Here is a 25,518-nt window from a genome sequence, read left to right as displayed (position 1 = left end):
AATGAGTCGTTTGGAAGGATTCAGTGGCTAACTGCAAGCATGGCAAAGCAACCACTAACGTTAGCCTGCTATTCAATGGAGTGGCTGTGTGGGTTCTGCCCCCCCCCCCCCCAGAGTTCCCACCATAAATACAGAGAATGCCGGATTTATGACGACAAAATTTGGCCACAAAGGACAGCTGCGCAACCTTCACAAGGCGAGTCCAAAAATGTTTTGTATGCTGCTGCATAAATTATATAGTATGCAAGGGAGATCTGCATACTGTAGCTAAGAAATTCATACTAAGTGTATGTTGTGTAGTAAGCCGTTTGTAGCCCACGTGCCTCACCCTAATAACTTGACCTATTTTAATCTACGCGGTATTGTAAATACATTGTTTGTGGCCCGGTGTGTGGTTGTTTGCAAACTTTTATACAGCTTTCACAGTGCAACTGATAGTGGTGGTGGCGCTTGGCTTGCACCTGCAAATTTAGCACACACAACATTCTATTGTGTTATATGACGTGCATCTTTTTTGACACGCAAAGTGCCTCACCCTAATTATTTGGTCTATTTTCACCTACTGTTCTAACTTGGTGGTGCACATGTAACCTGTTTTAGAAAAATCTTTGAATATAGTAAGAGCTTTCATTGGCTATTTATATGCCCCCTTTATTTATCCTACGGTTCTGACTTGTTGTACAGGGAGTACACTAAGAACGGCCCATGTTCTGAATTCTGTCGCTGTACATTTCAAAAGTGCTGAACAAATAGTTATATTGACTACGTCCGTCGTCACTCGCTCATTAACTTCTTGGTGACAGGGGGGGCAGTATTGAGTAGTTTGGATGAATAAGGTGCCCAGCGTAAACTGCCTGCTACTCTGTCCCAGATGCTAATATATGCATATTATTAGTTGTATTGAATAGAAAACACTGAAGTTTCTAAAACTGTTTGAATGATGTCTGAGTATAACAGAACTCATATGGCAGGCGAAAACCTGAGACAAATCCAACCAGGAAGTGGGAAATCTGAGGTTTGTAGTTTCATTTAAGTGATTGCCTATCCAATATGCGGTGTCTATGGGGCCATATTGCACTTCCCAAGGCTTCCAGCAGATGTCAACAGTCTTTAGAAAGTTGTTTGAGGCTTCTATTGTGGAAGGGTGTCGAATAAGAGCTGTTTCAACAAGTGGACTAGGCTGAGGCCAATCAGTTGTTTACGCCGTTCCTTCTTTTTCCTCTAATGAATACGCTATTGTCCGGCTGGAATATTATTGAAGATTTATTATAAAAATACCCTAAGGATTGATTGTAAACATCGTTTGACATGTTTCTACAAACTGTAATGGAACTATTTTGACTTTTCGTCTGGATTTTGCGCTCGGCATTGTGCCTTTGGAATAGTGAACTAAACGCGCAAAAAAAACGGTATTTGGACATAAATATGGACGTAATCGAACAAAACAAACATTTCTTGTGGAAATGGGAGTCCTGGGAGGGCATTCCGGAGAAGATCAGCAAAGGTAAGTGAAGATTTATAATGCTATTTATGACTTTTGTTGACTCCACAATTTGGCAGGTATGGCTTGCTTTTGTGGCTGAATGCTGTTCTCAGATTATTGAATATTGTGCTTTTGCCGTAAAGCTTTTTTGAAATCTGACACAGCGGTTGCATTAAGAACAAGTTTATCTTTAATTCTATGTAAAACATGTATCTTTCATCAAAGTTGATGATGAGTATTTATGTTATTTGATGTGGCTCTGCAATTTCTCCGGATGTTTTGGAGGCATTTCTGAACATGGCGCCAATGTAAACTGAGGTTTTTGGATATAAATATGAACTTGATCGAACAAAACATACATGTATTGTGTAACATTGAGTCCTGGGAGTGTCATCTGATGAAGATCAAAGGTTAGTGATTAATTGTATCTATATTTCTGCTTTTTGTTGGTTGGAAAATGGCTGAATGCTTTCTGTGACTAGTTGCTGACCTAACAATATGTTCTGCTTTCGCCGAAAAGCCTTTTTGAAATCGGTCACTGTGGTTGGATTAACGAGAAGTGTAAAATACTTATGGTTGAGGAATTTTAATTGTGAAATTTCAGTTTTTGGCACCCTGCAATTTCACTGGCTGTTGGCGAGGTGGGACGCTAGCGTCCCGAACAATCCCAGAGAGGTTAATGTCTTCATCGAAATTACGGCTTGCCTCTTATCCACTTGTCGTCCCCTTATGCCATAGTTTGTGCATTTCAATTGTCAGTAGAACCCACATTTGTTTAAGCAAGTCAGCCATATCAGCTATGTTTTTTTTAAAGGCAGTAAATGAGGCTGAATGAACTGTTTCACTGCCAGACAACGCTCAACTGAAAGCCAGGTGTAGCAGTGGTAAGGTGTTGGGACTCTGCTGTTTGAGTGCAATTCATGTAATTGTTTAGGTTTTGTGTAGTGGCTTTGCTGGCATGCATCCCACATTTTTTTGTTTTACCCCATCAAGATTCACATGCTAAAATCACCACTGCTCCTCTCCTCACCAGAGACCAGGGTTCAATTCCCACTCCAACCTCTCAATATTTTTCTCCCACTTGCCTGTATCACCTTTGATTTCCTCCCTGTCAAAATACCCTAAGATTATATGTCAATTTTGTTTTATTGAGGTCTTAGTATTAGAAGTAGAAAAACAGTTTGATGTAGTTATTTGAATGTCAGCTGCATGCATCTCTCTCTCATTATATATATATATATGTGGGGACACATGGCCAAAAGGTACAGTAGCATACTACACAGCCAGCTCCTGTGTCAGTCAATCCATTACTACATAGAAGTCTGCACCTATTTGGCGACTTTGGACATTTTCGCTGGGTGGAATACCAGCGCCCCAGAATACAATTCCTGAATGCAGTTACTTTCTTCCACTGTTTGAAGCAATCTATTCTACACACAATACACTATTGACTTGTGAAACTTTGCACTTGAAAGTCTAGGCTTACATACACCCATTAATGTATCCACACACTGACATACTCCAACGCACAAACATGTTTTCTGATAAAATCACATTGACTTACACATCAAATAGAAGATTATGAAATATGATCATATAAGTGGCATGGCTCATGTACATAGATGCTCACTCTGTATGAAATTACTGCCTCTCAGTAGCCCACTCCACTGATTTGAATATAAGGACTTTTAGATGTCGAGCTGGTCGCACTGATTGAGTAAAACTGCTGATAAAGAATGGTAATGAGTCAACCATAATGCCTAATTGTTTGTTTTCAAATTTACCTCTCTCACTGTTCCTCCCATTGAGAAAATGAGACTGTTAAAAGCACAGCGCTGCAGAAGCAAATCCCCCCACGACACTACTGAGAACAGACTGAAAGAAAGAAGTATGCAAGATGTCTCACCGCTCGTGGTTGTAGTCGACTTCGATCGCTTTCCACAGAGACACTGCAGCATATGCGCACCTTTCTTCAGGAAAAGCCTCAGAATCTTCATTGATTTGGGTTATTGTGTTCCTTCGTCAATTCACGCAATCTGACACGCTCTATTGCGATGGAGGTTATTGAAGCATAGCCACCTCAGGTCGACCACCGTGCTATCCAGATCTCTGGCTTCCCTCAGCAGATCGAAAACGGCAGCAAAGCCTCAACAAAGGGACGCGATGGATTAGACCGACACATCTTGAGATATTTTTCATTGATAACAAAAACACCCATGGCTCCATGAATTGCAAGTTATGCTGCAAGGACGTCAGAATAATTTCCCATAGCCCATGCCTCCTTTCGGTTTTACTCGCAGACAAAACGATGTCTCTTCTGGTGCAAGCGCGCACGCCAAAGTTAAACCGCAGAGTAGAGTGACAGGATCACCGTGGATGAGGTAATGCGCCTTGTTCATCCTTGGTGGTTGGCTATAGTGGTGCGAAAAGCCTGGGGCGCAAGAGATTCCAGGACATGTCAGTGAGAAGCTATTGATAATCGAAGTGGCTGCTGTTCCGGATTTTCTGGAAACCTGATTTGCCGTGGCTAAATTATACGATAGTTCTGCGCATGTGTATTATTTTAGGTAGACGCTGCCCACTCCGTTGCCTGCGTTGCTGCTCCTCAATGCTCCACTGCCGCTTCCCCAATGAGCGCCTTTGTCTGGTGTAGCCTACAAACTTCACGTTGTACATAGGAGGTAATGGTCGACATGTTTGAACTACTGCATTCCATGCCTCAGTCGGCTATTAAGAATAAGCTCTATTTCATGTCATTCTTTCAGGAAGGTAGTTAGGCTACATGCAGCTATTTACATGTGTACAAAATAAATTATCAACATGTTTGTACAAACTCGCAAACTCAAGGGCAAAACTAAAGTGGGGAGTTACAACAAACACAAGCAAGACACAGACAGTCTAATTAGCGATTTAATGTTATGTTTTAATCATCATTGCAAACATTGGCTAAGCAGGAGGCAGAGAGGCAGTCAAAGTAATCGTGTTCTTGTTCAGCAACTCTGGCTAGTAACTATGATATGGCATCAACTATAAAGATTAGCCTACATCGTCAAACAAAACACAGATTGTTTTTGCTCCAATGTGATTTGTAGGGACTATGTCCTGCTTGTGCAACTGCAATATATGTTACAACAGACAGAAGGTTGTATCCTTCATAATGACCTTGAATGTTTGTTCATTCAAATCGCCGCAGGGTTTTTATTTTAGCTGTTCAGAAGTATGAGGCAGAGACATAGGCTACACCATCATGGTTCAGAAGAAGGTGAGTAAAAGAGAGAAATGTGTATGAGTAGAATAACACATTCGCAGAACATGATCCAATCAGTAGCAATGAGAAACAGTTTTCCGGGGCACTGTTGATTATATGTGTGGCCAAGGGGAAAGGGGAGAGTGTGGTTACAGTCCGCAGACGTGTGCTGGTGGGTTTGAAGATTTTAAAGGCAAAGCGAGGAGTGGGTCCACTGTCTAGGGAGTATGTTTTTTTCTGAAAAAACAACTACCCTACTGGTATTTTATTTCACTGCCCAAGTTATGCATTTGACTATGAAATCACATTTTGCTTTTTCTATACTACAGGCAACATTAAGTATGCCAAGTGATAACATTAGATAAATTGTTTCTAGGAATATTTTTACATTGAAACGTAGCCTGCAGGTAGCCTGCACTGGGACCATAGGGCTATCGTCATGTGAATCGTTGGAACAGCTAAACAAGATGATCGTATCAGGAGAAGATCATAAGATCATGATATCTGGTTATTTTAGAAGATTGAAGCCAATTCATGGATAGTAGAATCGAACATAGAGGGACCTCCTTTTATCAAATCTGGGCCAGGTCTACATAAGGGTGCAGATTTTTTAAAAATCACAAAAGCTCTGACGAAGGCCGTGTGGCCGATACGTAAGCTTATTAAATATCGGTGATAATATCAAGAGCAGTGTGCGGTTTCCTTTTTCCTTCATCAAATCTGATTCTAAATCTAACCTTAACCACTCTGCTAAACCTAATGCCTAACCCTAACCTTAAATTAAGACCAAAAAGCTCATTTTTGTTTTCATGAATTTTTACGATATAGACAATTTTTACTTTGCTGCTGGCACATCTAGCAGAAATCGCACATCTCTGCCTCCAGGATAAGACTCATTCCAATAAATGTAAACCTGCCAGCTATAGGCCTATTATAGGCAACTAACGTCTATTCAGGTGAATGTGCTCACAGCTCCATGCCAGGAGGGGGCGGTATCATGCTGAGGGACTGAGGCAAATGCAGCTGTCACATGGGAACCCTGGCTCCCCATCACATCCATCTACATCAAAGGATGGGAGGTCGACGCTCTTATGTACTTGCGTACACGTACAGTCAACGCAACTAAACACCAAACAACACACAGCTCTCCATAGGGTACTACATTACCTTCATTCCTACTGCAGAGTCATTTTATGATTTCATAATATTGAAAAGTATGAAATCAATACTTATTTACTAAATATGATACAGAAAAAAATTGTGTTAATTACATTTTGCTTACAGTTTCATTGTGGTCCTATTGTAAACATTGTGCAACCTATCTCTGTGCCACACAGAATACCCTCCTCACTTTTTTCATGACTGCATGATGACAACCTGAACATGTATTTTGTTTCATCATAGCACTAGAAAATAGCCGTCAATATTTCCATAGTTTTGTCTCTTTATCTATGCCCAGGTACACACTAGATTTACAGGGTGATGAAATCTCTGACTTGAGTGTTCAAATGAGAAAAAGGAACTATGCTACTGCTACTGACTGCTATAGATACATCAGTCTTCATGGTCAAGGTCCGTTGATGCACACACACACACACACACACACAGGGAGAATAGGCAACGAACATCAACTCTCTCACAGACACACACCCATTAACACACACAGAGCAGCAAACACAGTCTCACACATTAGGCAGACAAGACAGAAGTGAATGACAAATTGTCAACGCACCCCACGCTTTTCACACCCTCCGGTCCTTTATTTCTGCCTCTCACATGTGCCTAATAATCTTGTATGCCTCATTAATATGGCTTTCATATATGGCTCATCGTTTCTCATCGTTTCTGCCCCCCGTTATGGATCCAACACATAGGCCTACCAGTGAACAGATGTGCAGACTATTGCCACTCACAGAATATTCTCATAAAAAGTAATACAATGTTGTGTGTGTATATGTGCAGGGGCACGTATGTTTGTCCTATTGGTGGTGTTAACACACAGATATTTCTGAGGTGAGACATTGTGGGCAGAGAGTTGTGAGATTTGAGAGGTGATCGGAGCTCCTTATAATTAATGTATTTTTATACAGTGCTGAGTATTTGTGTACTTTCTATTGCCGGCATTGAGAGAAGGGGGAGGAAGAAGTTTGGTTGGCAGATGGCAGGTGTGGACAAGTTGGAACTGGGTCAGTGTCACAGATACTTTAGAGAGCATCATCATCATCATCATATTACTGCTTACCCTCATCATACACAAGTTCTCATTTACAATTGCGACCTGGCCAAGATAAAGCAAAGCAGTTTGACACATACAACGACACAGAGTTACACATGGAGTAAAACAAACATACAGTCAATAATACAGTATAAACAAGTCTATATACGATGTGAGCAAATGAGGTGAGATAAGGGAGGTAAAGGCAAAAAGGCCATGGTGGCAAAGTAAATACAATATAGCAATTAAAACACTGGAATGGTAGATTTGCAATGGGAGAATGTGCAAAGTAGAAATACAAATAATGGGGGTGCAAAGGAGCAAAATAAATAAATAAATTAAATACAGTAGGGAAAGAGGTAGTTGTTTGGGCTACATTATAGGTGGGCTATGTACAGGTGCAGTAATCTGTGAGCTGCTCTGACAGTTGGTGCTTAAAGCTAGTGAGGGAGATAAGTGTTTCAAGTTTCAGAGATTTTTGTAGTTCGTTCCAGTCATTGGCAGCAGAGAACTGGAAGGAGAGGCGGCCAAAGAAAGAATTGGTTTTGGGGGTGACTAGAGAGATATACCTGCTGGAGCGTGTGCTACAGGTGGGAGATGCAATGGTGACCAGCGAGCTGAGATAAGGGGGGACTTTACCTAGCAGGGTCTTGTAGATGACATGGAGCCAGTGGGTTTGGCGACGAGTATGAAGCGAGGGCCAGCCAACGAGAGCGTACAGGTCGCAATGGTGGGTAGTATATGGGGCTTTGGTGACAAAACGGATTGCACTGTGATAGACTGCATCCAATTTGTTGAGTAGGGTATTGGAGGCTATTTTGTAAATGAACATCGCCAAAGTCGAGGATTGGTAGGATGGTCAGTTTTACAAGGGTATGTTTGGCAGCATGAGTGAAGGATGCTTTGTTGCGAAATAGGAAGCCAATTCTAGATTTAACTTTGGATTCTTATCAACCTACTAACTTACTTTCCCTGATATTTGGAAATTAAAACAGAAACAGTTTCATCCCCCCACTTAGACAAACACAAATTCCTTGCCAACCACACTCCGACCCCTCCAATCTAAGCCAGGAGCAATGTATAATAAAGAGCGAGCCATCCCACCAAGACCAAGCTACTACTGTACTCTTCATCGTCAATACCATCATCACAATTACCATTATAGTCATTCACATCATCCCTCTTCTCTTCCACATGATCATCCTCATCATTTTTTTAATTTTTATTTTTTTTAATTTCACCTTTATTTAACCAGGTAGGCTAGTTGAGAACAAGTTCTCATTTGCAACTGCGACCTGGCCAAGATAAGGCATAGCAGTGTGAACAGACAACACAGAGTTACACATGGAGTAAACAATTAACAAGTCAATAACACAGTAGAAAAAAGGGGAGTCTATATATACATTGTGTGCAAAAGGCATGAGAAGGTAGGCAAATAATTACAATTATGCAGATTAACACTGGAGTGATAAATGATCAGATGGTTATGTACAGGTAGAGATATTGGTGTGCAAAAGAGCAGAAAAATAAATAAATAAAAACAGTATGGGGATGAGGTAGGTGAAAATGGGTGGGCTATTTACCAATAGACTATGTACAGCTGCAGCGATCGGTTAGCTGCTCAGATAGCAGATGTTTGAAGTTGGTGAGGGAGATAAAAGTCTCCAACTTCAGCGATTTTTGCAATTCGTTCCAGTCACAGGCAGCAGAGAACTGGAACGAAAGGCGGCCAAATGAGGTGTTGGCTTTAGGGATGATGATTCACCATCATCCATCACAAAAACTAACCAGGCAATTTTATAGATTTTTTTATTTTATCTTTACACTATCCAGGCCTTCTATTCAAAACCCTAAAATGTTAAACAACTTTTTCCCATGAAAACCTCAACTTGTACAGGTGAATGACAACTATATTATGGTCTCTTAATGTTTCAGCTGTTACCATGTGCATAGGCATTATTACTGACTGGGTTCGAACTCGGGTCTGTGTCAGCCTGTTGAGCTAAAGCCCAGGCATTTGCTCTAGGTTGGAACTAACGCAAGTTTTCAGGACTCAGACAAAGTTACTTAAATGTTTATTTAACCTTTATTTACCCAGGAAGGGCTCATTGAGATTTGAAATCTATTTTTCAAGAGTGTCCTGGCCAAGATAAACAGCACCAAGTCATTACACAATTACAGACAGACATGAAAAACTACAGGTTATCTAGTAAAAAAACATAGAAGTCACAAGAGTACATCATAAATATCGTAAAACAGCAAATTAAAAACATTGACAGGTCAGGGAATCAGCCCCAAAATCCTTCATCAACAATTGAAAAACACCAATCGGGACAAGTTCTTCCAGTTTAAAAGTATTTTGTAAGGCGTTCCAAGCCAATGGTAAATAAAAGCCCTTTTTACCAAATTCATTTGGACATTTGGAACAGTTAAAGTCCTGCAAACGAAGAGAGTACCCACCACATGTCGGAACAATAGAAATGTCTGAACAATAGAAATGCCCAAATAAAAATGGTAGTAAACCCAGAATGGCTTTGTAAATAAAAGTATACCAGTGACTGAGCCTACAATTGACTAAAAGGCCAGCCACCCTTCTATATAAAGTGCAGTGGTGCGTAAGGGTTTTGCAGTTTAAAATTAATCTCAATGAACAGAGATGTAAGTGGTTCAGCTATGAAATCAGCTGCCAAGTTTAAAAAGCAGGGATCAAGAAGATCAGGACCTGCAGGTTCTCTCTGATCTAAGGATTTCAGTGCTTATGTACCTCCTGCACTGAGAATGTCAAAAAGCTAAACCTTTGACCTGCTCTCACTAGTTCATCCACACAGGGTTGTACAGAGACAGAGGGTACTGAATCAAACAGCCTACCAGATAATACAAAGTGCTTATTGAAACAATTCAGCATTTCAGTTTTGTCATATACAGCAACAGAGTCCTTCAATACACATGACGGTAATTCATTAACCTTACTCTTACCATACAGACTTAATTGCCTTCCAAAACTTTCTAGGGTCATTCAGGTTATCAGTGGCAACAGACATAACATATTCAGACCTGGCCTCCCCTAGAAGAAAATAACACTTGTTTTGTAGCTGCCTAAAAAGAAGCCAATCAGCATCAGAAAATGATTTCCTTGCTTTAGCCCAGGCTAGATTCATAGAATTACAAAACATTTTAAAATCATCAGACACTGGCTTTAACCAACACAAATCAAGATCATTTCACTTGTAAAGAAGTTTAGACATAAGGTGCAGAGAAGAAAATGCATCACTGAGAGCAGAGGGGAGTCTATAACAGTCAATCACAGTTATAGAAAGACCCTTTGAAACCTCAAGATTCAAAGCAAGAAATTCCAACTGTTTACAATTAGTCAGACTTTGCCACACTTACAAGGAATTTAGTCTTTTACATATATAGCCACACCCCATCTTTCTTAACTCGATCAGTGCGATGCACATTGTAACCATTTATACAAATATCCTTATCAAGAACAGACTTGCTGAGCCAGGTTTCAGAAAACACAATTACATCAGCATCAGTTGATTTAGGCCAAATCCTAAACCCATCAATTCAACAACAAGCTGCATACATTTAAATGAGAAATTACCAAAACCAGATCTAGATATTTCTATGAGGTTAGTCTCAATCTCATTTCCCTGAAAGGTAGTAATAGGTGAAAAGTTCAGAGGTCTATTTCTTGCTTTAGAAAACACCATTAGTTTAGTTTTGTCAGTATTGATGATAAGATCAATAAAAAGTGAGATACAGTGCTGTTTTTTGTCAACGGCTTCAGTGATATCGTTTAAAACCTTCATGGTAGCTGTAATTGTGCTATGCTTCTTCCTGAAGCCCGATTGGTACATTGATAAAATAAAATAAAATAAAATAAAATCAGACACCGGCTTTAACCAACAGTCATTTAAAAACTATTAGACTTTGGTAGTGACACAAGTTTATACTGTTCACATCATGCCACAAATGCATCAGGACTTGGACAAGTGGACCGAGTGAAAAAGAGTGAGTTCCCACAGACAAAATGTCTAATGGACGGGAGAGCACATTGTCAGATGTACTCACCCAGCGGCAATGTTTGTTTTTCAGTAAAGTCAGTGCACAAAGCAATATCATGAAAATTGACATTTTCTCTGAGAGATGTAAGAAATAGAGGCCAAGGAAAAGTAAGGGGAGAGAGGTACTGTGTGTATGTATGAGTCTGTATGTGAGTGTGTGCATGTGTGAGTAGATTGGGTGTGGGAGGTCGATTGAGAGAACGGGTTGCGGATTGTTTAGCTGCCAATCAGGCTGAGAGCGAAGAGGAGCAGCTTGGACGAGACACTCCTCAGAGGGAAAGCTAAGGATAGAACCCAGGCCAGCCATAGAGGGTTACTTGAGTAAACTTCAAGTAAAGGAGTGCAAATAGCAAAAAATATATATACCCGAGTTGAGGGAGACCCACGATCTTTACACCAGCAAAACTAAACAGTTTGCACAACACAACAAGGAAATTGTAGATTTGCTCCACCATAAATTAATAGGTTATTTGTAGGTTAAAATCTACTAGTGACAGTCATTTGTCTGTCACTAGTTTTTTGTAAGTTGTTGCCATCTTGGATTGCTATCTTGGATATCGCCATCGCACTGCACACTGCAATGTTACTCCTCATGTCAGTGTGCACTGAACCAACTCCATTGAACCAATTCCACAAGACTGCCTCAGCCTGTTGATATAAATCCTAGTCATCTAGGTAGGAGCTAATGCAAGTTCAGGTCTCAGGCAAAGTTACTCCTCACATGAGCGTGCACTGAATTAACTTTGTTACTACAGCTAGCTTACTGAACACTATCGCCAACTACTCCTTCTGAGCCTATGCGGATGGCTTGGAGCACGTGTCAAGCTCATTCCACGAAGGGCCGAGTGTCTGAGGGTTTTCGCTCCACCCTTGTACTTGATTAATGAATTAAGATCATTAATTAGTAAGGAACTTACCTCACCTGGTTGTCATAGGTCTTAATTTTAAGGGAAGAAAAAAAAACCTGCCGACACTCGGCCCTCCATGGAAGGAGTTTGAAACCCCTGGCTTGGAGTAGAGAAAACTCACCCTGCTCATCGCTGTCCGGTTTTGCTGTTCCTTCCTCCTTGTCTTCCTCCTCTCCCTTACTGTCTTTGGACAGCAACCGTCGTAACAGGCTACCAAGCGAACGAGTCATTTCTGGCTCCTCAACTCTCTCTGAGACATCCATAAAGACACAGTTTGTATCCCTTAATCTGCTATCGCCCCCCTTTGCCGCTGCTTACACAACCCCTCTGCACTTGTATAAGTCAGTTGTCCATGTCACTTGTAAAGGGATAGGTTAGCTGACCAGTCCTAGTCTACTCGGTGTGGGTCTGTCTGGCCATATTTAGCCCTGGCTGCAGCAACACTAAAACTCTAACTCCCTAAACCCCCACATCACCACCACCACTCTCTCCAGGCTCCTGTAGCACACACACACGCTTGCGTCCATACGCGCCTTGACTTTATGAGAAGGTTATCTAACACTGCAATGAGACACTGGAATCAACATTTTAACCTTTGTCAAGCGGGACAGCTGCACACCTCCCTGTCCAGTGTGTGCAACGCCATGCTTCAAACACAATTAGGAGTTATTCAAATGGTTTAACTATGTGGATATGTGATCCCTTGACCCCGGCACGCCATGCAATAGAAATGGATAGGGTCTATTCTTATAGTGTAAATGGGCATCACTGCATGGTGGGAACTATTTATATCTGTGTTTACGTGGAGAAAGTGCTGGTAGAGGAAATTCCCAGTGAGCAATGACAGAGGCAAGACATCAGAGACACTGGGGACATATTAAAGAGAGTGTCTTCGTTAGGTAACCAGGGTGTAGGTGGGTAAATATGGAAGTCAGTGTATGTTTGAACACTGTTTTTTTTTCTATGAGTGATCTTCAAGTACGTTTGTGTGGGTGGGGGGGGGGAATTCAATTACAAACCCATCATGATTCTGCATAAATTAGAAAATTCTAAAGACTAAGATGGCTAGTTTTTGCCAAAGTGTTTTATTTTATATCAATTTTACATTCTCGCCTGAATATTCTCATTACATAAATGCGTCCGGATTAAATTCAGGGAATTTTAGGAAATGTTACTTTGTTTTTTTCTAAAGTTATTTGAATACAACACAAAATATGTTGCTGTAGTCTGTCCATAAATCATACAATTGGTATACTTATTGAAGTTTACATTAAACTATAACATTTATTACGTACAAACACAGTGTCTGCGGACATGTGTCTCATTAACGTATCACCTTTTCAAGTTCCTGTAAAAACTCCAATCAGTTTTTAAATGAAGTTTTATTCACCAATGATGCATCATTTAGAGGAGGAGTCCTTAGATGAGCACATGCTAAGTAAATGTATTTGCTTATATGCCTTCACCAGGTTCTTATTCTCAGACACCCCCTATACCCAACTTAACCTTCTTGTTACTGAAACAGCTAAAAATCTCAAATTGGGAGAGAAAAAAACATTACCTTACCAACATGGGGGCATGAATGGGCTTCAGTGATGTTGTCAATTGTTTGATGACTCATAATAATCTGTATCCTATTGTTTACAGGTTGAGCTAAGGGCCCTCTCATTACCGAAACACACATTTCTCATTATCCCATCATTTTTAGGTCTGTTTCGGATAATGAGAACCTTAATTTCGATAATGATAATAAGCTAATTCTAATGTATAGTCAATGGGTGTGCTGTGCTGGTAACTCAATGTATTTACTAGTACCAGTCTTTAACCCTACTGTATATATTCTTGGTAAAACAAGTAGGGTTTGTCAAGAAATATGGGTTGTGTAAACCCCGTTTAATGTTCTTTAAGCCAAAATTGGAAGTTTGTCTTTCAGCAAAGAGCAACCCCAACATTTAAAAAATGATATCCTCCACTGTTTTCACACTTCCCAAGCTGTTGTTTGATATCCCAAGACCGTTTTTGGTTCCTTATCTCACATATTTAAGGGGTGGCAGGTAGCCTAGTGGTTAGAGCATTAGACTTGTAACCGAAAGGTTGCGAGATCAAATCCCAGAGCTGACAAGGTAAAAAATATGTTGTTCTACCCCTGAACAATGCAGTTAACCGACTGTTCCTAGGCCATCATTGAAAATATGAATTTGTTCTTATCTGACTTGCCTAGTTAAATAAAGGTAAAATAAATAATGTCCTGAATACAAAGTGTTATATTTGGGCAAATCCAACAACACATTACTGATTACCACGCTTGGCGGTGGCTGCATCATGTTATGGGCTCCCGAGTGGCTCAGCTGTCTAAGGCACTGCATCTCAGTGCAAGAGGCATCACTACAGTCCCTGGTTTGAATCCTGGCTGTATCACATCCAGCTGTGATTGGGAGTCCCATAGGGCGGCGCACAACTGGCCCAGCGTCGTCCTGGTTTGGTAGGCCGTCATTGTAAATAAGAATTTGTTCTGAACTGACTTGCCTAGTTAAATAAAGGTTAAATTGTCATCGGCAAGGACTAGGGAGTTTTGTAGGATAAAAGGAAACAGAACAGAGCAAAGCACAGGCAAAAACATGGTCCAGTCTGCTTTCCAACAGACACTGGGAAGCAAATTCCCCTTTCAGCAGGACAATAAGACCTTCCCAGCCTGGTGCAGGTCTACAATTTTGTTTATGGTGTCCTTTGACAGCTCTTTGGTATTGGCCATAGTGGAGTTTGGAGTGTGGCTGTTTGAGGTTGTGGACGGGTGTCTTTTATACTGATAACAAGTTCAAACAGGTGCCATTAATACAGGTAACGAGTGGAGGACAGAAGAGCCTCTTAAAGAAGAAGTTACAGGTCTGTGAGAGCCAGAAATCTTGCTAGTTTGTAGGTGACCAAATACTTATTTTCCACCATAATTTGCAAATAAATTCATTAAAAATCCTACAATGTGATTTTCTGGATTTCTTTCTCATTTTGTCTGTCATAGTTGAAGTGTACCTATGATGAAAATTACAGGCCTCTCATCTTTTAAGTGGGAGAACTTGCACAATTGGTGGCTGACTAAATACTTTTTTGCCCCACTGTACATATTACCTCAATTACCTCAACTAATCGGTGCCCAAGCAAACCCACTCTGTACTGGTACGTATGTAGCCTCACTATTGTTCTTTTACTGCTGCTCTTTATTTATTTGTTACCCTTAACCAACTGCATTGTTGGTTAAGGGCTTGTAGTAAGCAATTCACTGTAAGGTGTTGTATTCGACGCATGTGACATATACAATTCGATTTGAGTCGTGTGCACCCACGCAGTCGTGGGTGAACAGGGAGTACAGGCGGAGACTAAATACGAAACCCGAGGGGCCCCCATTGATGTGTTGTTGCTTACCCTCACCACCTGGGGTGGTCCGTCAGGCAGTCCAGGATCCAGTTGCAGATGGAGGTGTTCAGTCCAAGAGCTTAGGGATGACCTTGGAGGGCCCTACAGTAAGGTGAGCTGTAGTCAATGAACAGCATTCTCACATACAGTGCATTTGGAAAGTATTGAGACCTCTTCCCTTTTTCCACATTTTGTTATGTTACTGCCTTATTCTATAATTGATTAAACAAATGTTTTCCCTCAATCTACAAACATTACCCCATAATGACAAAATAAAAACAGAATTATCTGTTAAATATATTTGCATAAGTATTCAGACCCTTTGCTATGAGACTTGAAAATGAGCTTTAGGTGCAGCCTGTTTCTACAACTTGATTGGAGTCCACCTGTGGTAAAGTCAATTGATTGGACATGATTTGGAAAGGCACACACACTTGTCTACATAAGGTACCAAAAAATGTCTGCAGCATTGAAGGTCCCAAATAACACAGTGGCCTCCATCATTCTTAAATGGAAGAAGTTTGGAACCACCAAGACTCTTCCTAGAGCTGGCCGCCAGGCCAAACTGAGCAATGGGGGGAGAAGGGCCTTGGTCAGGGAGATGACAAAAGAACCCAATGATCACTCTGACAGAGCTCCAGAGTTCTTCTGTGGAGATGGGAGAACCTTCCAGTTGGCACCTAAAGGACTCAGACCATGACAAACAAGATTCTTTGATCTGATGAAACCAAGATTGAATGCTTTGGCCTGAATGCTAAATGTCCCATCTAGAGGAAACCTGGCACCCTCCCTATGGTGAAGCAGGGTGGTGGCAACATCATGCTGTGGAGATGTTTTTCAGTGGCAGGGACTGTGAGACTAGTCAGGATCAAGGGAAAGATGAACGGAGCAAAGTACAGAGAGATCCTTGATGAAAACCTGCTCCAAAGCGCTCATGATTTCAGACTGGGGCAAAGGTTTACCTTTCAACAGGACAACGACCCTAAAGCACACAGCCAAGAAAATGCAGGAGTGGCTTCGGGACAAGTCTCTGAATGTCCTTGAGTGGCCCAGCCAGAGCGCAGACTTGAACACAAACTATTGTGTAGATTGATTAGGGGGAAACTATTTAAAGCATTTAGAAAATGGCTGTAATGTAACAAAATGTGGAAAAAGTGGTCTGAATACTTTCCGAATGCACTGTAGTTGTTCCTATTGTCCAGATGGGAGAAGGCAGTATGGAGTGCATTAGAGATTGCACCATCTGTGGATCTGTTGGGGCAGTATGCGAATTGGTGGGTACATGTTGTCTGGGATGATGGTGTTGATGTGAGCCATGACCAGCCATTCAAAGCATTTCTTGGCTACAGATGTGAGTGCTATAGCCATTTAGACTGGTTAGCTTGGCGTTCTTGGGCACAAGGACAATGGTGATCTGCTTGAAACATTACAGACGGGGTCAGGGAGAGTTTGAAAATGTCAGTGAAGAGCCATTTTGCCACAACTTTGGAAGTATGCTTGGGGTCAGCTGGTCAGTGCATTCTCTGAGTATGTGTCCTGGTAATCTGTCTGGCCCTGCGGTTTTGTCACTGCTAACCGGTTTAAATTTGTTACATCAGTTACGGAGAGCGGGATCACACAGTTGTCCGGAACAGCTGGTGCTGTCATGCATAGTTCAGTGTTGCCTGCCTCGAAGCGAGCACGGAAGGCATTTATCTAAAAATCCCTGTTTTAGGTCAGTTAGGATCACCACTTTATTTGAAGAATGTGAAATGTCAGAATAATAGTAGAGAGAATGATTTATTTCAGCTTGGATTTCTTTCATCACATTCCCAGTTGGTCAGAAGTTTACATACACTAAATTAGTATTTGGTAGCATTGCCTTTAAATTGTTTAACTTGGGTCAACTGTTTCAGGTAGCCTTCCACAAGCTTCCCATAATAAGTTGGATGAATTTTGGCCCATTCCTCCTGACAGAGCTGTTGTTGTAACTGACTCAGGATTGTAGGCCTCCTTGCTCGCTCATGCTTTTTCAGTTCTGACCACACATATTCTATAGGATTGAGGTCAGGGCCTTGTGATGGCCAATCCAATATATTGACTAGGTTGTCCATAAGCCATTTTGCCACAACTTTGGAAGTATGCTTGGGGTCATTGTCCATTTGGAAGACCCTTTTGCAACCAAGCTTTAACTTCCTGACTGATGTCTTGAGATGTTGCTTCAATATATCCACATAATTGTCCTCCCTCATGATGCCATTTATTTTGTGAAGTGCACCAGACCCTCCTGCAACAAAGCACCCCCACAACATGATGCTGCCACCCCCGTGCTTCACGGTTGGGATGGTGTTCTTCGGCTTGCAAGCATCCCCTTTTTCCTCCAAACATAACGATGGTCATTATGGCCAAACAGTTCTATTTTTGTTTCATCAGACCAGAGGACATTTCTCAAAGAAGTACTATCTTTGTTCGCATGTGCAGCTGCAAACCGTCTGGCTTTTTTATGGCGGTTTTGGAGTAGTGGCTTCTTCCTTGCTGAGCGGCCTTTCAGGTTATGTCGACACAGGACTCGTTTTACTGTGGATATAGATACTTTTGTACCTGTGTCCTCCAGCATCTTCACAAGGTCCTTTGCTGTTGTTCTATAAGTGAAATAATCTGTCCATAAACAATACTTGGAAAAATTATCCTAATCGACTTGCCAAAACTATAGTTTATTAAAACAAGAAATTTGTGGAGTGGTTGAAAAACAAGTTTTAATGACTCCAACCTAAGTGTATGTAAACATCCGACTTCAACTGTATTTATTTTTGGTTATGGTCCTATACAGCTCATTGAGTGTGGTTTCAGTGCCAGCATTGGTTTGTGGTGGTTAGTAGACAGCTACAAAACATATACAGTGCCGTGGGAAATATTTGACCCTGTCTGTTTTTCTGCATTATTGCACATTTTCACATTGAATTTGGTCAGATCTTTTTGTGGGTTGTAGTGGTATATAGAGGGAGTCCAAGAGAAAAAAATGACACAAATTTGGTGCTTCTTTCATTTGTTTGGTGTGCAAGGTAACCAATCACGCAATCTTCAGGTGTGAAAAAGTTATTGCCCCCACCCCTAGTTAACTCAACCCAATTAAAGGGATAATTAGAGTCAGCTTTTTGATTACTTAGGTTAACAACCAGGACTGACTTGAGCCAGCCCTGCCCAATATAGATTTGACTAACTTCGGAGAGTTGTGAGCACACAGATTCTAGAGGCACATCATGCCACAATCAAAATACATTCCTGAAGACTTCTGTAAAAAAGTTGTTCATGGCTATCAGTCTGGAAAGGGTTACAATGCCATTTCTAAGAATATGGGGCTACACCGAACCATAGTCAGATCCATATCGAACAACATCCAGGGATCTCCAGGCCTCTCTTGCCTCGGCTAAGGTCAGTGTTCATGATTCCATCACCAGAAATTCAAAAATGGGATTCAATGGTTTCTGTCATTAGCAAGGCGGAAACCATTGCTCACTAAGAACATAAATTCTCATCTCAAGTTTGCCATAAAGCACTTGGATGATCTTCAAAAGATCTGGAACAATGTTCTATGCACAGATGAGTCAAAAGTGGAACTTTTTGGCTGATATGAGCCCGTTATATCTGGCAAAAATCAAACAATACATTCCACAGTAAGAACCCCATACCAATGGTCAAGCATGGTGGGGGTAGTGTCATGGTTTGGGGATGCTTTGCTGCATCAAGACCTGGACACATTGCCATCATTGAAGGAAGCATGAATTCTGTTCTGTATCAGATATGTCAGGCCATCCATCAGTGAGCTGAAGCTGAAGCGCAGCTGGGTCATGCAGCAAGACAATGATCCAAAACACACAAGCAAGTCTACATCAGAATGGTTGAAGAATAAGAAACTGAACGTTTTGGAATGGCCTAATCAGTCCAGACCTAAATCCCATTGAGATGTTGTGGCAGGACACTCGACAACCCAGAAATATCACTGAGTTGAAGACGTTCTGCATGGAGGAGTGGGCCAAAATTCCTCCACAACGCTGTGAGAGACTAACTGATGAAGTGTTTGGTTTAAGTTATTGCAAGTTATTACCGCTAAAGGTGGCGTAACCAGAGTCCAAGAGGGTTTTTCATAACTGGGTGTTGCATAACTTTAATAAATAAATTAAATATGTATACATATTTTGTGTTATTTGTTCACTCAGGGTCCCTTTTATATTATTTAAGGTTTTGGTTGAAGATCTGATCTCATTCAGTGTCAAATATGCAAAAATTTTGAAAATCTGAGGCAAATACTTATTCACGGCACTGTAAACTCGCTTGGTAAATAGTATGATCTGCATTCTGCAGCTTATCATGAGGTATACTAAATCAGGAGAGATAGATTACCTTAAATGGTATCAACAGCTGGTGCGCGATCTCTAAGGGACACACCCCCACCCCTCTCTTCACCTTAACGGTTGTAATTTCTGTCACGAACTCAGATACCTCCTGCTCCTCGACCTGTTGGTTAGGCCTGTTGTTTCTGAAGTTTTATTTTGTTTTATTTTTATTTTGTTCATAAGTGTTTGTGTCAACACCTGCTACCAACTGGCCAGCTAGCTTGCTAGGTTACAATGGAGCCCGCTTCACCTTGAATAGCTAACAAATATTTCCAGCACTGTAGAAGCTGTGTTTGTTATGCTCATGTCTTGGACAATATTGACAATCCGGAGTTCCAATGCAGCAATTGTTCGCTCGCGGAGGAATACATGAATGAGCTGGCTATCCTTAGCAAGAAAATGTCAATTTTGCGTGAACTTATGTGGAAAACGCAATTTTGAACTTTCTTGTTCTCAACTCCTGTGGCTGGATGCCACTCAGGCCTGATGGATGTATCCCTGCCTTGTCATCTGTCCCTATCCGAATGGCCTGTGCTACCTGGAACTTGCCTACCAAAGAAGTCATCGCCATCTGCTTCTCCAGCTTGTACTGGAATGGACAGAGAACAGCAAGAGGATTGCTCCAATCAGCACTGGTCCCATGTCACGGGTTGTGGAAACCGAATGCAGCAGCATGCTGCTAAGTGGACTAGAGCGTATGCGAGAGTTTTGCAGCACTGGTGCCCGATCCACCTGCGCCTTCATCGCTGGGATTGCCTGTGTCTGCGACGGCTGTGCTGACCCCAGCCACGCTGACTTCAGCAGCGGCTTTGTCGTTGAGTCCAGCTCCTTTCCCTCTCTGGATCAGACGGGGCACTACATACTGTGGAAGGTCTGGACCGATCACCGGGAGCAGCGGGCGTATTCTATCCGGCTTTTCGTAGGCCCATGAAAGGTTCAACAAATTGTGTGAGGGGTAGGAATGGGCAGATTTTTCCATCCCCTTTTCCCAGCTGTTGTATTGGGCAGTTCAATGGTGTGAAATGTCTCATTCCCTGAAGCAAAAACATTGTGTTATCCAGGAGCACCAGTACAGGACATCAATAAGCTACTACCAAACATTTTAAACCTGCATCAGGAAATGTAGTCTATCATAGCTCATGTGGGATTCAATGACATTTTGAAGGACAGCTCAGAACAGCTGAAGAAGGATTTTGAAGAATTGATTGGGTCACTGCTTGACACCAATAAATGCCCAAAAATATCTGGCCCTGTACACTCCCTAAATCGTGGCATTGAAAGTTTCAGACTTTCAGCCCTCCATACCTGGCATCGAGACTATTGCAGCTATATGGATGTAACATTGATTGACAATTTTGATACCTTCTGGAAACAAAGCTTGTTTTATAAGGAGAATGGGATCCACCCAAATTGTTTGGGATCCTGGATCATTTCACAGCATTATAAGGCCACGTTGAGTTGACTTATCAAGGACCAAAGCCCAGGTCAGGTAATCCCTACCATTGTGTAACTGAGTTGGCATAATGCTTCAGCAAATGTACATTATCCCAGGGGTGGTGAAAGACACAATGTAAGTAACCTAATGTATGTCTCTCTTAACTGCCCTGAATGCCTCTGCTGATCCTACAGCTAGTGTATGCAGTATGTTCCTATGAACCAGAGTAAGTATGTTAACTGAGGTGGTGTGCGCTAGTAGGAAGTCCATTGTCTGCAGCTCACTCTTGCACTAACATAAATAACATGAGCATGTCTACATCTGCTAAGCTTCCCAGTAAAGCAATGAAAACAATCATACATCCCAGGAAAGTGCTAAAAATAGCCCACGTTAACATACAGTACCAGTTAAAAGTTGACACCTACTCATTCAAGGGATTTTCTTTTTTTAAACTATTTTCTACATTGTAGAATAATAGTGAAGATATCAAAACTATTAAATAACACATATGGAATCATGTAGTAACCTAAAAAGGGTTAAACACTTGGCATTTGAGCCAATCAGTTGTGTTGTGACAAGGTAGGGGTGGTATACAGAAGATAGCCCTATTTGGTAAAAGACCAAGTCCATATTATGGCAAGAACAGCTCAAATAAGCAAAGAGAAATAACAGTCCATCATTACTTTAAGACATTAAAATCAGTCATGAGGACAGCCACATGAAAGGAAGACCCAGAGTTACCTCTGCTGCAGAGGATAAGTTCATTAGAGTTACCAGCCTCAGAAATTGCAGCCCAAATAAAAGCTTCAGAGTTCAAGTGACAGACACATCTCAACACCAACAAGAAGAAGAGACTTGCTTGGCCCAAGAAACACGAGCAATAGACATTAGACCGGTGGAAAACTGTCCTTTGGACTGATGAGTCCAAATTTGAGATTTTTGGTTCCAACTGCCGTGTCTTTGTGAGACACAGAGTAGGTGAACGACGGATGATCTCTGCATGTGTGGTTCCCACTGTGAAACATGGAGGAGGTGGTGTGATGGTCTGGGGGTGCTTTGCTGGTGACACTGTCTAATTTATTTAGAATTCAAGGCACACTTACAGTGCCTTGCGAAAGTATTCGGCCCCCTTGAACTTTGCGACCTTTTGCCACATTTCAGGCTTCAAACATAAAGATATAAAACTGTATTTTTTTGTGAAGAATCAACAACAAGTGGGACACAATCATGAAGTGGAACGACATTTATTGGATATTTCAAACTTTTTTAACAAATCAAAAACTGAAAAATTGGGCGTGCAAAATTATTCAGCCCCTTTACTTTCAGTGCAGCAAACTCTCTCCAGAAGTTCAGTGAGGATCTCTGAATGATCCAATGTTGACCTAAATGACTAATGATGATAAATACAATCCACCTGTGTGTAATCAAGTCTCCGTATAAATGCACCTGCACTGTGATAGTCTCAGAGGTCCGTCAAAAGCGCAGAGAGCATCATGAAGAACAAGGAACACACCAGGCAGGTCCGAGATACTGTTGTGAAGAAGTTTAAAGCCGGATTTGGATACAAAAATATTTCCCAAGCTTTAAACATCCCAAGGACCACTGTGCAAGCGATAATATTGAAATGGAAGGAGTATCAGACCACTGCAAATCTACCAAGACCTGGCCGTCCCTCTAAACTTTCAGCTCATACAAGGAGAAGACTGATCAGAGATGCAGCCAAGAGGCCCATGATCACTCTGGATGAACTGCAGAGATCTACAGCTGAGGTGGGAGACTCTGTCCATAGGACAACAATCAGTCGTATATTGCACAAATCTGGCCTTTATGGAAGAGTGGCAAGAAGAAAGCCATTTCTTAAAGATATCCATAAAAAGTGTTGTTTAAAGTTTGCCACAAGCCACCTGGGAGACACACCAAACATGTGGAAGAAGGTGCTCTGGTCAGATGAAACCAAAATTGAACTTTTTGGCAACAATGCAAAACGTTATGTTTGGCGTAAAAGCAACACAGCTGAACACACCATCCCCACTGTCAAACATGGTGGTGGCAGCATCATGGTTTGGGCCTGCTTTTCTTCAGCAGGGACAGGGAAGATGGTTAAAATTGATGGGAAGATGGATGGAGCCAAATACAGGACCATTCTGGAAGAAAACCTGATGGAGTCTGCAAAAGACCTGAGACTGGGACGGAGATTTGTCTTCCAACAAGACAATGATCCAAAACATAAAGCAAAATCTACAATGGAATGGTTCAAAAATAAACATATCCAGGTGTTAGAATGGCCAAGTCAAAGTCCAGACATGAATCCAATCGAGAATCTGTGGAAAGAACTGAAAACTGCTGTTCACAATTGCTCTCCATCCAACCTCACTGAGCTCGAGCTGTTTTGCAAGGAGGAATGGGAAAAAATGTCAGTCTCTCGATGTGCAAAACTGATAGACATACCCCAAGCGACTTACAGCTGTAATCGCAGCAAAAGGTGGCGCTACAAAGTATTAACTTAAGGGGGCTGAATAATTTTGCACGCACAATTTTTCAGTTTTTGATTTGTTAAAAAAGTTTGAAATATCCAATAAATGTCGTTCCACTTCATGATTGTGTCCCACTTGTTGTTGATTCTTCACAAAAAAATACAGTTTTATATCTTTATGTTTGAAGCCTGAAATGTGGCAAAAGGTCGCAAAGTTCAAGGGGGCCGAATACTTTCGCAAGGGACTGTAACCAGCATGGCTACCACATGATTCTGCAGCAATACGCAATCCCATCTTGTTTTGAAGAATCAAAAATACAAAATATTTTTTGATTTAACACTTTTTTGGTTACTATGTGATTCCATATGTATTATATCTTAGTTTTGATGTCTTCACTACTATTCCACAATGTAGAAAATAGTTAAAAGTAAAGAAAAAACCTTGAATGAGTAGGTGTCCCCACACTTTTGACTGGTACTGTATGTAGCTTACCTTGTTATGGCTGGGGGCAGTATTGAGTAGCTTGGCTGAATAAGGTGCCCAGAGTAAACTGTCTGCTACTCAGGCCCAGTTGCTAATATATGCATAGTATTAGTGGATAGAAAACACTCTGAAGTGTCTAAAACTGTTTGAATGATGTTTGTGAGTATAACAGAACTCATATGGCAGTCAGAAACCTGAGAAAAAAATCCAACCAGGAAGTGGGAAATCTGAGGTTTGTGGTTTTTAACTCTTTGCCTATCGAATAAACGGTGTCTATGGGGTCAAATTGCACTTCCTAAGGCTTCCACTAGATGTCAACAGTCTTTAGAACCTTGTTTGATGCTTCTACTGTGAAGTGGGGGCGAATGAGAGGGGAATGAGTCAGAGGTTTGCCAGAGAAGCATGAGCTGAACACGCGCATTCACGTGGTAGTTAGCTTGAGTTCCATTGCATTTCTGAAGACAAAGGAATTCTCCAGTTGGAACATTATTGAAGATTTATGTTAAAAACAGCCTAAAGATTGATTCTATACATCGCTTGACATCTTTCTACGGACTGTAACGGAACTTTTTGACTTTTCCTCTGGACCTAGTGATCGTGCGTCATGAATTTGGATTACTGGGCTAAACGCGCAAACAAAAAGGAGGGACATAAATGATGGACATGATCGAACAAAACAAACATTTATTGTGGAACTGGGATTCCTGGGAGTGCATTCTGATGAAGATCAAAGGTAAGTGAATATTTATAATGCTATTTCTGACTTCTGTTGACTACACAACATGGCGGATATCTGTTTGGGTTGTTTTGGTCTCTGAGCGCTGTACTCAGATTATAGCATGGTGTGCTTTTTCGGTAAAGCTTTTTTGAAATCTGACAGCGGTTGCATTAAGGAGAAGTGTATCTATAATTCCATGCATACTATTTGTATCTTTTATCAATGTTTATTATGAGTATTTCTGTAAATTGATGTGGCTCTCTGCAAAATCACCTGATGTTTTGGAACTACTGAACATACCGCGCCAATGTATACTGAGATTTTTTTTATATAAATATGAACTTTATCAAACAAAACATTATTGTGTAACATGAAGTCCTACGAGTGTCATCTGATGAAGATCAAAGGTTAGGGATTAATTTCTCTCTATTTCTGCTTTTTGTGACTGAAAAATGACTTTTTCTGTGACGAGGCACTCACCTAACAATCGTTTGGTTTGCTTTCGTCGTAAAGCTTTTTTGAAATTGGACACTGTGGTGGGATTAACAAGAAGTGTATCTTTAAAATGGTGTAAAATACTTGTATGTTTGAGGAATTGTAATTATGGGATTTCTGTTGTTTTGAATTTGGCGCCCTGCACTTTCACTGGCTGTTGTCATATCGATCCCGTTAGCGGGATCTCAGCCCAAAGAGGTTTTAAGAAA

General features: G+C 41.2%; 1 protein-coding gene across 4 annotated transcripts in view; it reads right to left on the bottom strand.

Annotated features, from left to right (window-relative positions):
* The window catches only part of LOC110490053 (fibroblast growth factor 12), a 116,191-nt gene that overhangs the window by 56,133 nt on the left and 34,540 nt on the right, over window positions 1-25,518 (bottom strand). Inside the window, exon 1 of one of the 4 annotated variants that reach the window (XM_021563175.2) lies at window positions 12,045-12,404. The exons of 2 other annotated variants lie outside the window; for them this stretch is intronic. In XM_021563175.2, the coding sequence (XP_021418850.1) occupies window positions 12,045-12,186 (142 nt within the window). In that variant the 5' untranslated portion in view covers window positions 12,187-12,404. Of the gene's footprint in view, window positions 1-3,389; window positions 4,009-12,044; window positions 12,405-25,518 lie in introns of those variants that run through there. One more of the 4 variants, XM_021563176.2, reaches the window with a different exon arrangement.

Source organism: Oncorhynchus mykiss, chromosome 15 (assembly GCF_013265735.2).
Source record: "Oncorhynchus mykiss isolate Arlee chromosome 15, USDA_OmykA_1.1, whole genome shotgun sequence".
In the NCBI taxonomy this organism is placed as follows: Eukaryota; Metazoa; Chordata; class Actinopteri; order Salmoniformes; family Salmonidae; genus Oncorhynchus; species Oncorhynchus mykiss.
Note: the sequence above shows the minus strand (reverse complement) of the source record. Positions and strands in the feature narration are given on the sequence as shown.